General features: G+C 36.5%; 1 protein-coding gene across 1 annotated transcript in view; it reads right to left on the bottom strand.

The window, feature by feature from the left end:
• The window catches only part of LOC131036203 (uncharacterized), a 66,123-nt gene extending 55,563 nt beyond the window's left edge, over nucleotides 1–10,560 (bottom strand). Inside the window, exon 1 of the mRNA XM_057968047.2 lies at nucleotides 9,862–10,560. Within this exon, the coding sequence (XP_057824030.2) occupies nucleotides 9,862–10,086 (225 nt within the window). The 5' untranslated portion in view covers nucleotides 10,087–10,560. The remainder of the gene's footprint in view (nucleotides 1–9,861) is intronic.
• Between the last annotated feature and the right edge of the window lie 5,096 nt (nucleotides 10,561–15,656).

Here is a 15,656-nt window from a genome sequence, read left to right as displayed (position 1 = left end):
GTATATCATTTCATTTAGGAAATATTAAATACTGGCAATAATAACTAAATGATAAATGCCTAAGTTGGACTTAAGCACGAGTGAATAATATTTACTCTAACAAGACATGTGAAACCCTTGCCGAGAAATTGTGAATATGTTTTGGACGTTGCAATTTTTTATTACAACAAATCATTTTTTGACCTTTCGTGCCAATAGCCACCAGATATTATCATGTAAGCCAAGAAAAATCCTTGGACATCCATTAGAATAACTAGGAGATTACCTAAGAGCCATCAAAACTTTGAAATTCAACCACTGCATAAATGAAGGCAAAGGTCGTCCTCCTTCTCCATTGCTGATAGTGCAAAAAAATATGTGCCTTCAAATTGAATAGTTGCTTCAATGTGACGAAAATCCAAGCTAATGTCTACAGATCAAATGCAATATCGATGGGGTGACATCGGTGATCCATGGATGTTGGTGAAAACGTATCCCAATGGTTTGTAGAGGGCCGTGCAAGGTGTAAAATTGGGACATTTTGGTGCCTAGCAGAGGCCAAGTCCAAGAGGAACACTAGAACTTGCATCAAAGTAAATGGGACAGAATATGGATCAAGATCCAAGAAAAGAAAGGGAGTGGGTAATTGGGTGTAAGAAAAACTTGGCAGGGAACTTGGAACCAAAATCCAAGGTTCCTTTGTAAGCCCAATACCTGATGGGGTGGAATAAAGCGTGGGGGCTTGAGAGGGAGAATTGAAGGGGAGAAGGGACTCAAGAAACCCATAAGATTTTCAAAAAGATTGCAAACTCATGAACCTTGCGATATTAAGGACCTCGTCAATTTTCTTCCTTAATTCTTTCTTTTCTTGTTCTCATTGTCACACTTTTGCAACCTAGCGAACCACATTGCAAAATTCACAAAATCGCAATCTTTGTGACATTTTGAACCTTGCCTCTTTCTTTTGTTAGAATTTTGAAAAGTTCATGAACCCTTGCACTTGTCGACACCCATTCTTCTTGGTCTTTTCTTTTACATGTCAAACTTTCAGGGAATTATGGAACTATTGACTCCCCAAAATATCAAGCCTTCAACACTTAACCAAAATTTAGCTCAATGATGACATCAACAAGTGCAGAATAAAACAAGGGAAATGTAAGCAATTGGGGTACTCTATAACTCATACCATTGTCAAGGGTCAAGGTTCGAGAATATCGCATAATTATTACCATGCTAAAGTGTAATGTCCCCTTTTTGAAATAGGCTTTAATAATAAACAATAATATAAAATTAAAATGTAAAAGGATAAAAAAATAAAATTTCAATTATAAATATAAAAGAATCAAATTAAGCATAACCATAACTAAAATTTAGTTAAGTTTAATGAATGGTCAAAAGGCATGAGATGAAAAGTTGTGACTCCCTCAAACATGAGATATAAAAGGGAGAAGAGAACTTCATTTGAAAGGGGGTGAAGGATGGAGGAAGAAAGAAATAATGGAAGATGCGTAAGAGGAATGAGAAAAAAATAAGAAATTGGTTCCTTCAATAAGTAGAAATGATGAAGGGTTGTGTCTCTTTCAAAGAGTGGTAATTATGAAAGGTTGTGACCCTTGCAAAGGGGCAGACATGGTGAAGGGGTGTGACTCTCCCTCACATTGGAGGATATAAAAAGGAGAAAGTCTCATTTGAGGAGGACATCCAAGGTAGATCAATTTGGAGAATAATTTATAATTCTCAAAGGGCAGCAATGAAGAGTGATGACTCATTTCTTATGAAGAGGTGTGACTTCCCACAAATGAAGATATAAAGAAGAGATTAATTCAATTGAGAAGGGGGAATTGGAGGAATCATCCTAAGATCAAAAAAGACAAGAAAATCAATGGATCAATATCTAATATCACAATTAATAAGGGTGAAAATTAGCAGACTTTGATATGTACAAAGGCAAGATTTAGGCCAATCCCAAAAGGGGACATTACATAAAGGGATGCCCGCACCTCCAACTCCAGTAGGATACATGCAAGAAAATATCAAGCATCGAAGATGCCAAGAGGGAAGTGCTCAGGTAAGGAGATGAGTGAAAGTCCAACTCCAAAAAGGTATATGAGGAAAACAACAAAGTTCGGACTTTGGGAGTGACAAGGAATAGGTACTCAGGTAGTGGTAAGGCTGAAAGTCTAATTCCAACAACGTAACTTGGTGAAACTATTGAGTCAACAGTTGGGAGTCTGGATACTAATTAAAAGGAGGAGTTGGGTGTCGAGAATGATTATAATAAGAACTCAAGTAAAACAAAGTTTGAAACTAAAGTAAAAAATTAGTCTTGACAAAATTTCTTTTTCCTTAGCCATTTTCTTGCGAAACAAATGTGGGGGATAAGACAAGGACTCAAATGGATTTTGCAACATCAAATTTTGGCATCAATGGTGAGAGATTTAATGAGATTTAGACTTTTGGGGTTCAAGGATCAAAGATCTAAGGAATCAGTACTTGAGGAAAGAGATGGCTGAAACTCCAACTATGATAGGTAACTTCGAAAAATAGATTAGGAATCAGGTGTCGATAGTGAAAAGAATCAAGGATCAGTGTTCAAGCAAAACATGGGAATAGTGTTCTAGAAAGCAAATGTCTAAAACTCCGACACGTAAAGTAACTTAAGTGCAAAGACCAAAGCTTAGAGGTTTTAGGAATTGAGAAGGCATACCAAATGCCAAGGTGAGGGTAAGCACAAAACTTCGAAAAAACAAAGAAATAATGTAAGGGGTCAAGATTGTGAAAATTGTGGGGATCATGAAATTGGAATCGAAGGAAAGGAAACTCTAAAAGTTCAAAAGTATAACAGCTTTACACAAACTTAAGAATTTGAACAATACAACCCCACACACTTAGATTGTTTGAGATTTTTGCCACACCCAACACATTGATAAGTACAAAAGGGATAACAAAAGATACACTTAGGCAATTTTTTGACAAGTGGAAAACCCACTTAGACTCTCACATTGATTATAAATGGTGGGTTAACACTGGGCAACTGCAACAAGGAGTACTAGTTAAATATGAGAATGTTATAACTGGAAAATTAGTAATATTCCTTAAACGCTCAGCTGATTACAATAGTCACACAAACAGCAATGCTAAAATAATCTCACAGTTTGTTGGTACAACCAGTTATATAGACTGACTAGTGGCTCGAATTAGATAGTGCAGCCAAGCAAATCGCAAAAATAACAATGCAACAACTGTTTTACACTCCGGCAATGATATTACACATGCAACACCCAGAAATGGAGGTTCAACAGACCACACTACAGGTCAAAGCATAATATCCAGTCCCAAACATGGTACAGCCTGTGATAATAGACCAGAATGTTATCAAAAAGAACTGCAATTCAACTCATAAATTGGTATGGCCGAATCTGAAAGTGGTACAGCTTCAGGCATGAGTTGCAACCAAGCAATTACAGCAAACAATCCCCTTTATACTTAGGATCAGGTTTCTTAGGTGCTGAAAAAATGAGTTAAACCAGCAACCAAGCCTTTTTGGTCTTCATTCATCATACAAACCAATATTCAAATCTAGAAATGTACAGCCCTCATAGAGCAATACAGCTAACAGATACAAACCGATAGAAGCAGAGATCATGTTCAGCTAAAGCAAATACAATCAAGATTTTCTTCAAATCTAAAAAACTTCATTCAATATCCAAAATCCACAACAAAACTGAAAATCGTCACACCACACACCAAACCAACCAAGATTGAAAATATTTTTGCAACCTTATAGCACATTTATAATTCGTGAATGGAATTACTCATATGAACAGGAGAATTTCTGTCCTCAAATCCATTTGCCAAAAGGGTTTTCATCCTTAGGCACAAAGATGAACATACATTTAATCTCAGGAGAAAGGGTTTTAATTTCATAAAATGGATGTCTTCTTCTATGCCCAACTCCTTATATAGACTCTTGAGAAAATATAATTGAATATTATATTATTTTTCTCTTTTCCCTCCAAAAAAAAGGTTTTTCAATCAAAAATCACTTTTGGACCCCAACATTAGTGACACTTTATTGTCCCTCTTTCTAAAAAGATTCTTATTAATAATAAAACATAAATTGTCTTTTTATGAGTATAAAAATATGTTACTTTTAAGACAACTTAAGTTATATTATTAAATTATTCCTTTTACATCACACTAATAGCCGAAAGGAAATAAAACAATAGGCTAAGGTTTCCCAATGACTTACACTTTAAAAGGGGGCATTGTCATGTCCCCTTTCTTAAAATAGTAAATTTGGGATCAATATAAACCCGGATCAACATTATCCAGCAAATTAAATATTAAATAAATTAATTATTGACATTGGTGGGAGTTACATCCAAACTCAAAATTGGTTTTCCCTCCAAATGTGCCGTGGGCTTTCTTGGGTGCCCAAATTGGTGCTGATTTGCTATATATAGTTAGTTGGAGATTTCAATTGAAATCTTTTTGCCAATTTATCCCTTCTTTCATATTGTATGAATACTTCTGTTCTACAATATCTTTTTTGGACGAAAACCCAGATAAGATTTCAGCTCGTAGACAAAACCCCTTTGATTCTAGAGGGCATTCTCATCCAGGGGGTGCAACAGAGCTTCAACAGTCAACAGTATCATCTACTTGGTGTGTTTTGGGTTTGCAGGTGTGAGCTTCAGTTTACTATTGGTTTTGTTGTGGGTTGTGGTGTGTGTTTGCAGAGGATGTTGGATTGTTTTGGTTGTACTTATTGTTTACAGTCATGCTGTTCTAGAATTCCTGTCCAAAAGTGTTGTTCTTGGAGTACTGTTCCAGAAGTATTGTTTGCTAGAGCACTGTTCAATGTTGTTTTGGTGGTTTTCTTTCCTTCATGATGTGGGAATTCATTATCTCAGAAGACTACTGCTATGTAAATCCTTGTTTCACACCTAATTTCATGTGGTTATGTTAGAAAATCAAATAAAATCAGAGTAGCCGGAAACTCCTTTGTCCCTCCCTGGGCACACGTACCCCCATATCCGTTCATGTATCCAAAACGGATACGTATCCGATACAGCTCAGATACACGTCGAATACTGTACACACGTGCCCAAAAAACCTTGATTTCTAACCATGCTAGATACTATATGATTTTATTTTTAAAAAATTTGATGTACATCTTCCTAAATTTAATTTTAAAAAACTTCATTCATGCATTTAAAAAAAAAAAATTGGTATAAACAAAACCTACTCCAAATGAGAAAGACAAATGAAATGTTTTTCTACTTCAGAGACCCATTTTTTGGGTTATCTTCCAATGCAACTCTACTATTTTTTCAATGTTAAATCAACTTATCATTGTTTATGTAGCAATTATGTGTCTATATTTGCTTTTGGAGTAATGAAAATATCCTCTAATAACTTCGAAAATTGTGTTTACTATATGTGTGTATGTGTTTTTTTATGAATGACGTATCCAGCCGTATCCATATTAGGGGTCTTAAAAAATGGCTGTATCCATATCCAATACCGTGTCCGTATTTGTATCCGTATCCGTGTCCATGCAACTTTGAATAAAATATGATTGTGGTATTTTCTTGTTCAATTTTGGCTTGCTGTTTCTGCACAAACTGTGCAATGTTCTGATTTAGTTCCTGTAATCTGTAGTGAAGATATTGTTTGTAAAATAAATCCTAAGAGTTTAATAATATATTGAAGATGGATAATTAACTGTTTGGAAAGCTTTTGATAAGATTTGGGATGTTTATGATATAATCTAGCTGTCTAGTTACTTAAAATTTCTGAGCAGTTTATGGATTAAATTTATGCATTGGCTACTTTTAAAAATTATTTGATTTGGGACATTACAGTGGTATCAAAGCATGACCTTGCCAACCTTTAGGGTTTGACTATTTGATATTTCAAAGTGGCGGAAAAACCAAAAGACGAATCTATGGCTTAAGAAGAAAGAGGGAAGCATAAGGAAGATCCAGGAGAAAATTTCATGGAAACTGTTGATAAATTGGATCTCATTGTGGAGAAAATGTGGCCAAAGCAAAATAAGAAGAGTGTGGAAGAAAAAGAAATTGTTCCTACTGCTTCAACTAAAAGATCTCCAGCTACAAAATTCTATGTAGAGTACAATAAGAAATCTAGAGTTTTTAAATTTGTTGTTCCATTTGAAAAATTCATAGAAATAATTAAATAAAGGAGAGGGATCAAAAGAGAAGAGAACAATTAAAGGAGGCTGGAGAAATCAAGGAGCGTGAGCTAAGGAATGAACAATCAAATTTGGATACACAAGACATCATGGATCAAGAAAAAGAGGGATTCAACAAGCAAGTAGAAGATAAAGATTCTCTGAAAAATGCTTTATTGTTTTCTCATAATTACATGCAACAACAAAATATTGATGAAGTAAAGGTAGAAAGGGTTCCTCTTGTTGCGTGTGAAAAATTAAAGTTGAATGAAGATGTGCCAAATCATGCACCATCTTTCGAACTTCTGAATGGTGAACCATTGATTGAGTAACATGCATTTGAGGATATTATACTGATTTTTCCCAAGTTAGGAGTTTTGAGTTATAAAAATGATGGTGTTGAAGATATCCCAACAACCTCTCTTTTGCCAAAAGAGGTTGACCCTTTTGCTCATAGCCCAAGGTATGCAAATATTTCATATTTATTGCTTCCTATATCATTGCAAAAATTTTGTCACCATGGAAAGCATGCAAAAGAAGGTGATAGAGTAAGAGCTACAACTTGTAGTATAGGGCATGTGGACTCTTGGTTTCAAGTTCCAAATGATTTTTCCATATGGGATCCAAGTAATCTCTTGTGGGTCAAAGAGGATAGAGGAGCCAGTGACGCATTTGAGTTCTCCATTCCTTGTGTGCAAAATGAAAGGAGGTTTATGAGAGCAAAATGAAAGGAGGTTTATGATAAATCACCAACTAAACATGATAGGGATAAGTGTTGGCTGCAAGATATATGAACCAAAGGCCACAGTGAAAATGGTTTACATGTTTAGTATTGTTATTCTCAATATGTCCAGCCATTACTATGCACTACTAGCTGATGAACAAATATTTTCCATTGCACGGCTGCTGATTTTGATGGATCTCAAAAGTGTGCAGCTATTTGTGGGAGGATTTTTAATCATTGTTCAGTTATTTACAACCTCCAAATTGTTGATGTTACTAATTAATGATTGCTGTACCAAATTTATATTGCTGATCTTAATATATTTAGACTTGAAATTGCTGATTCCAGTGCAATACACTAGCACACAAGCGGACTTCATGAGTAAGACAAAACTTGGTACAACAATAGAAGAAGTTATGACTGCAAGGCTAGTACCACATGAGCATGATGAGATGAGTCTGATTTGAGATATTAGTGTGAGGGGCCACCAACAAAGCATGAGGAGCTTGAACAATGATGAGGCATTATCCTCATATGACAGCAGAAGCATTCCCAGAGTAGCTATGAACCTAACTTCCAGTCCTAGCATTGCTGTCATTATTGTTAGCAGCCACCACCTATGCCATTAGCATTTACCCAAGTAGTTTTGCAAGAGTTTCCAGCCGTGGGAAAAAATAAATTTCAGTTGGAAACCTCTAATGGAGAGTTTTTAGTCTATGTTTGGCTATTCATTGCATCTGCACCAATCACATATCTAACGTTTGGCAGGGTTTTCCATACCTGCAGCTGTTGCGTTATTTTTATAATGTTGGTTTTGATGTTTATTGTCATAGACAGCAGCATATTGATGCATTTTGAGAGGATTTACTTGCATGAAAATGCTGGTGGGAGGGATCTATCATGGAGGACACTCATTCCAGCCATCCTAGCACTGATTTGGATGAGACTCCAAGTGAGTTGTGGTGATTTATTTCTAGCTCAAGGGTATAGTCATGAAGCTCAACTAGGTATATGGGATCCTTACCACAAAAGAAGAATAAGTGGGCACAATAGCTAGCCAACATGGCAAACGGATTCATGGAAAGCAACATACCTCAGGGTTTCAGTAAAAGAAAAAGGGAAATGAGATTTTAGAGCCTTTGCTCTGCCTTCTAAAATGTTTTCAATGGTTGGAAAATGAGGAAAGATTTTTTTTCTTCATGGCTTTTCTGTTACGGCATTGATTTGTCATCTCAGCTGTGGGTTATGAGGTCTGAATGATTCTCAAAGGTCTTCTTACCCATTTGTACAAATATATCTTCCATTTTGATGGTGGGCTGCAACCTTCAGCTGCAGTTTACAGGAAAATGTGCATTTCCTAGTAAGATGTTTCTACACAACATGAATAACTCCTGAGTCCTGGCAAAGAGAAGTTGAGAAGAAAGGAAAAAGACCTTTTAAGCAGAAAAAATTGATGGCAATGCTCATATACCACTGGTAAAAACTCATTATCAGTTTATCTGGAGTACCTATAATCAAAATAATTCTTCTACAAGGTCAAGAAGACCTACAGATGTTTAATTAACATATATATATGTAGTACTCATTTTGATGGAGGAGTGTATAGAGACTGTTGACCTATAGGCTGATCGCATAAATACAGTAAACACACTTCCTCCAGACTCTGGGTATTGTCCTCCTTTGATGGAGGAGTGTCTAAAGATCCTCAATCTTAAGGTTGATCAAATAAATATACTGAACACCCTTTTTCCAAAATCTGGAGAGTACACACACACACACACATATATAATGACCGTTGATCAAAGGGCTGATCCAGACTCTGGATATAGTCCTTTTGATGGAGGAGTGTCTGAAGATCCTCAACCTTAAGGCCGATTGTATAAATTCATTAAAAACCCTTCCTACAGACTCTGGATATCGTCCTTACGATAGAGGAGTGCCTGAAGATCCTCAACCTTAAAGTCGATCACACAAATTCATGGAACACCCTTCCTCCAAAATCTGGATAGTGCATAAATATGTATGTATATATATAGAGAGAGAGGGAGGGAGGGGGGAAGAGGGAAGCAGAGAATCACTAGATTCCGTCATAACCACCCCCCATGTGAACGACGACAAGAGAATTTGTTGCCTAATTTTAGGTTATATCTTATCAACTATTCAACCTATTCCCAACCTTTTCTTTTCTATCTATTATTTTATGTGTGTAAGATCCTTGTACCAAAACACATCCATTCTCAAAAAACGGTGAGAAAGTCAATGAGAGCTTCTACCAACCACATTATTAAAAGGTGAGGTAAAGCTCTCAGGCACCCCGCTTAACAAATTTGAATCACTGTATCACTATGTGAAACTTCCTGTTTCTTCTCCACGGTAATTAACAGTATTAAAAAGTAAAAACTACATGAAGCCAATTTTATAACATGAAACAGAAATTCTGCTAGCATACATACCCCAACGTCAATATGAGACCCCGATCCTCCTTTCATCAAAGGAGTGTTTGGCATAAATGCCCTAAAGGCCCTTCCTCCGCAATGTGTTTATTTGTGGGAAAATGCCTAAAAACCTTTGACCTGAAGGTCAATAGCATAAATCAATGCCCTAAAGACCCTTCTTCGAGAACCTGAAGAAATGTGTATATAAAGAGTCACGCCAGATTCCAATGTAGTTACCCGTTGTGAATGACAACAAAAGGATTTGTTTCCATTGAATTGAGGCTTTGTTTGCATTGAATTATTTAGTTAAAATTTTGTACTCATCCTATTTTCTTATGCATATTATTTTATGCATGTGAGATCCTAAAATCAATAAACAGCCAATTCTCAAGCGATTGTGAGAACACTAACTACCATATAAAATCAAATTTCAAGCTATACCAATTCTTCACATTTATTGGAAACCCAAAGAACTACAGCTAACCAATGAAAAACAAAATTTAAGATAGTTGGAAGCCACTTACAAGAAAATGAATGAGATTGACAACAGTCCATGCGGTTCCTGGATTGCAGCCAAAGAGAGATAAAATTACCAGCCACCCAGTGAAAATAATGAGAATGTAGCATGTCCAGACACCAGGGTAATGAAACCATGATGTATTCTTGTTCATATCAACAGGCTGCACTACTTTTACAGAAAGGTTCTTCACCAAGCCATCCTCTGTGGTCCCAGCTAGGTTTTTCATCATTGACAGAAAATTAAACAAAATTCACCCTATTAAACCCAAAAAAAAAGGAAAAAGCCGATAGCAATGACGTTTCAGAGGGCTTATTGTTTAGTTGATCTCAAACACACAAAAAGAATCGATCTGAGCTATTTATTTCAAATAAAAAGGACTTCACGAGGGAAAGTATGCAGCCAATTCAAACTTGAACTCTGAATTGGATGCTGTTCAGAGTCGACATAACCAACTTAAAAATAAGAATAAATATTGGACCGAATCTCAAGCGCTTCTCGGGTTGTTGGGGTGCTGAAAATTCTGAGAGGTTTTGTTTAGAATTCGAATTGAATGCAGAAGAAATGAAATCCAATTGATCTACACGCCCAGAACGATGGTAACAAGCGCAATGGAGTATTTGTTTGTAGAAATGTAATAATGGTATTCGTTTGTGAAGGATGAAATGAAAGTTGTAATTGGTGAATGAAAGTCGTAATTGGTGAATGAAAGTCGTAATTGGTGAGTTATAATATTTGGTAGCTAGTTAATAGATTATTTATGATAGAGAAAGGGTGTGTATTTAATGGTGTTTGTTGGTGAGTGGAATGAAATGAAAGTTTTTATTGATGAGTTAATATTTAGTAGATGGTTAATAAATGAGTTATGATATATTAATTTGGAGTTAAATTTATTAATAATTTGAGATCAATATATTAATTTAGAGGTAAGGAGAAAGGGTGTGTAGTTTTTGCAATATTGTATGGTGGAATCAAAAAAACATTTTATTTTAGAATGTGATGTTTTGAAAGACATCAAAGACAAGTATTCCAATTTAATGATAGTTGTTTATTGGCACAATTTATTAGTACGGAGATAATTGAGAAGGTCGGGATGCTTATCATCTTATTGAATAAGAAGTGGATAGAAATGCAAAAGATCATTATGTCAAGGTTGATTGTCCCATAGACTATTTTTAGTCTTGTGGGCGTTAAAAGTTCTATCTATCTATCTATCTTAGCTCAATGAAAATTGAAAGCAAGTAGAGGCTAACTCTAAACAATAGTTAAGTATGTAATGTCCCCTCCTCATTGATGTCTTTCCAGTGGTCCATCAGCCTATTCTTGAGACCGGTAGGCTAGGTGGAATGAAGAATGAGGGTCAAGCATTGATGAGGCGAGAACTTACTATTTTTAGTAAGTCAGGGGTTGACCATTTTGGTGATATTGTCCTACTGAGCTCTCCATGCTCTGTCACTGGGTGCGAAGATCATGCTTTTCGGAGCAGTAGTTCATGATTTACTATTTTAGTAAGTGGCAGTATGGCATATTTCTATTTTTGGCAGTGGATAGGGTCCCGATCCTGCAGCAGTTCAGTGGTCTTCCTGGCTCAGCTTCATCCTGGTTTTGGCAATAATTATTATTGAAGTCATAAGTGATATAATTAAATATTATTTCTTTATCCTAAGGTTTAATATTTAATTAATTTCATTATTTTTACTACTGATTAATGACTATGGAAATTGTGCATATTGTCTCCTAAGTGCTAGGCGAATTTTATGTCTAGAAAGGGACGCCAATTTGATGTGGGAGATATTATTTTATTCACCACAAATGTTTGCTAAGTCAAAATTGTGGTCTTGTGCTTTTTGGCGTAATTCTTTGACTTATGGTTTGGGTGCCATCCTTTGGTCCACGTGGTAAAGGAAATGCAAATGAAGAAGTTGATTTGGGGCGAATTTGTAAGCATTTGCATTTGGTTTTGGGGAGTTAGAAGTTATAAATAAGAGCCTTGGGCTCCCATTTTGATTATCATATGAATTTGCATTGTTATGTTGTCAAATTGGCGATTCAAAATCTGAGCTTCGAAGTGTGGCTTCCTAGCTAAGTCTCAGTTTTGTACTTGCAAGATAGTACCTAGTTGTGTCCATGTATTTCCAGTGTTGTTGGTGAGTGAGTTGCAAATTGTGGAGTGTTTTGTGTGAGATTGGAGTGTTTTCTGGTTGCTAGTCATGGAACTGCTGAAAGTGTATTTTGCTCATACCTCTTGGCCAGGCAATTCCATCATTATGGGTACCGGCTCATCCATCTTTCCTACCACTGGCGATGCATCTTGTAAGTTTTTAGCATATTATGTTGAGTGTGGAATTTTATAATGAAAATCCAACTTCCCAAGTTAGGCGTTGGGTTTAGTGAGTGCATTGAGAAGCATGCAAAATAAATATGGGTGTTTTGATAGCTTCCTTTGGGTTTTTTTTCATTGTGGCTGGTGTAGCTTTAGTTTAGAACTGATTTTGGGTGAATTGGGTGAGTAATGAGAGTGTTATGAGCATTTTAGTGAATCCATAGGCTACTATTTTTGCATTTCCAGCCAGCAGATTTTGATGTTAGCAAAAATTTCATGCTTATTATTTGGATGTTAAGCATTACTCTTCTTCTCTCACTATCTTGATTATTGTAAGGTTCAGTAGTAGTACTACTAACCAATTCTGGCTTGTAACTCTCATCCTGCTGAAAAGTGGAAGAGGCTAGCTTGCCGCCTATTTCAATTGAATTGTAATTCAATACTCTTGTTGCATAAGTGTGTTACCTTGTCATTCGTCCTCATAACAAGAGTGAGTCGCCATGCAAAAAAAATTTAGTTGAGTCCTTTTCTCCCTCTTTTTCTGAAATCTTGTTAAAAGTTCATTGGTTCAATTCCTAATCCTCCTATAAATCATTTCTAAACCCTTAGCATTACGTTTCAATGGTCGGTTTGAACCTCATGAACCCCTCAAACCATCCTGAAAAGAGTTCATAGTGTCCATTTAGGTACCGCAGGTTCTAAGTTGTGTCTAAGACATTTTCAAGCTAACATTCATATCGAGTGTTTTGCAGTAGCTCTATTTCACGGTCGCAGATGGTGTTTCATATACTCTTTCTCCAGACTGTGAACCGTTTGAACCTAGTTCAAACAGTTCAGTGATGTTCAAAATGTTCGATGAAGTTCAAAGGACCGGCGGCAATCAACAAAGTTAATATTTTCCAAAGGAAAATCTCTTTGGTGTAGCACATGTTTTGAACTACCTAAACCCTCATGAAGTTAGTTCAAATGGTTCATGAATGTTCAAATTAGGTGGGTCCCATAGAAAAGACTAAACGACATGATGGTGCATTTATTGCTAAGTGTGATGAAGGTTTGGCCATATCTCGGGTGACATCAACCAGCCAATTTTTGAAGGCAAGTAATCATTTTTGGGAATTGCCAGTTGCGCCGCCGAGCGCTATCGTGCATTCAATACACATGCATGATGTCAAATCCCAATGCTCGACTCATTTGAGTCGACGATCAAAATTAATACACTAAGTGAGCTTTTGGTGCTTCATTTGTTATAAAGTATGAAGTGATTTATTTTTTAAACTTGTTCTTCATTGTTGTGAAGTGTCTGATCGAAGGTTTGTCTGCTGGTAGTCGTTCGATTGGTTTTAGCCGTGAAGGTGAGTTTTGATTCCTATCTTCTTTAGTGATTTTTAGCTATTTTTATCTCTCGTAATAAAATTTATTGAAGAGATAAGGGTTGTTGGTTATAAATTATGAAGTCCACTCTGCATCTTTTCAGAAATATTCTCAGTCTTGCTTGTACAGAACCCATTATTAGTGACACAGACCTGAAAGGGGATAATTTGGAAGCCTTGAAGGAAAGGACGTTTAAAGGTATTGATGATTCTTTTGGTCTAGAAATTCTAAGTAGTGCCCTGATAGAGGCGGCAGCTTTCCCACCTGCTATTCCTTGCCCATAATTAGTTAGGGAGTGCATTGTGTGATATGACCCTATTTCTGCAACTATCAAGAGGGATAATGGCGAAACCCTCCTCACGATTAATAGGGAAGTCATTTCTTCTATTTTCAAATTGCTAGATTACAAGTTCTCAAATTTTTCCCCTGCCCAATCAATCACCGAGTTCAATGCAGACAAGAGTGGACACCAGAACAATATAGTGAAGATTGGTTGATAGTTCCTCAGAAAGGCGGCTCTAGGCTACCTAAACACCCCAACAAAAATCATATGCTTCCCCGTATTCATGATGTTATGTTGTTGTTACATCGAGTTAGAGGTTCAATTGAAGCCTACAGCTTTGATGATTGGATTTACTGTTATGTGCAACTGGTGTTGGAGTGAAAGCAGCTCCTTGACTGGGCAGAACTTATTGCTGACTCTATGAGAGAATAGTTGAACACGGCAAAGAAGTTCAAACAAAATTTCTTCATGTCTTCTTATTTGATATATTATTTGGCATGTACCAAAGAGATAATGGGAATTGCTAGGCAACCTGCTAAAGGGGATGTTTTTGTATATGACTTTTACCCCATGCTGCAAAGAGATAATGCATTACAAGATTTCAGGAGAGTGCATAATGCTTTCCTAGGGGGACCTATGCTATGAATTGAAGAACATGAAATCAAAAAGAATGTCTGAAGATGCCCAGGCCTTGCTGAAAAGATTTGGTAGCTTCTTTGTTCAATTTCCTCATTTATGTTATATAAGGGTAGGTGGTTTCAAAGAGGAACCTTTCAGACTTCCTCATTTTTGTTCAAATTGCTTTGTCCTTGCTGAGATTTGTAGATAGTTGTCTGTTGTAATTAAGAAAGCTCAACCCAAAGATAAATGGGAAGATCATTTACCTATTATATTAGGTGCTTTATCTTGTAGTTCAATGTCAGATATGTTGAGCATAGGAGTTGACTTGAAGAATTTTAATTTCAAACTGTATCAAGGAAGGAATGGATTTGATAATAAAGGTTTTTCACGGGGTCTTGGTTTGATGGTGCACCCTCCTATCCCACACTTGGAAGACTTTTGGGAAGATTATTGTGATGAATTTGAAGTGTTCGGGAGAGAAAATATGAGAATGGTTCTGGGATAGATAGTTTCACTGCAGGTGAAACTTGATATAAGTGGAATCAAAGAAGATAATATAGAGCTATTTGAACCTGGGTATCCAAATCAAACTAAACCTAAAACATCCTCTATTAATTGGGATGTGGAAGATGAAGATGATATATAGCTCAAAACAAAAAGAGTCTTGGAGAGAACTACAGATTGGGTTAATAAGAAAAGAGCAATGAAATCAGGCAGGATCAGTCCTGCAATAGATAATGTGGTTTCTCTGCATTCTCCAAAAAGCTTTTCTAACCCCACTTCTATGCCTGTTCATGCAGGTAAAAATAAGAAGTCATCTCACACCAAGCACGAGCCTAATCCTGCTTTGAATTGTCATGCTCCTCGATTTACAAGGTCACGGAGTGGTGCACAGAAGAAAATGGACCTGGTCAGAGACATAGAGGTGAAAGACAAGACCTTCAACCCTTAGATTTTTTAGGCTGAGGACCTTGATATTGATATTGTCAACACCACGGATTCCCATGCAATCACTGTAGCCATGACACCACCATCTAAAGTAATTGGAAGAATAGCTAGTTCAAGCACAACTCCCAAATGGTTAACTACTTCAGTAAGTAAGAAACGGAGCTCGATCCCATTGTCTATCCCAATTCAAGACATGGTGGTTAAATACATGGAAAAAGGTCCTAAACAGAAGAAGTTCAAAACAACCACCAAGTTG

The sequence above is a fragment of the Cryptomeria japonica genome, chromosome 10 (assembly GCF_030272615.1).
Source record: "Cryptomeria japonica chromosome 10, Sugi_1.0, whole genome shotgun sequence".
NCBI lineage: Eukaryota > Viridiplantae > Streptophyta > Pinopsida > Cupressales > Cupressaceae > Cryptomeria > Cryptomeria japonica.
Note: the sequence above shows the minus strand (reverse complement) of the source record. Positions and strands in the feature narration are given on the sequence as shown.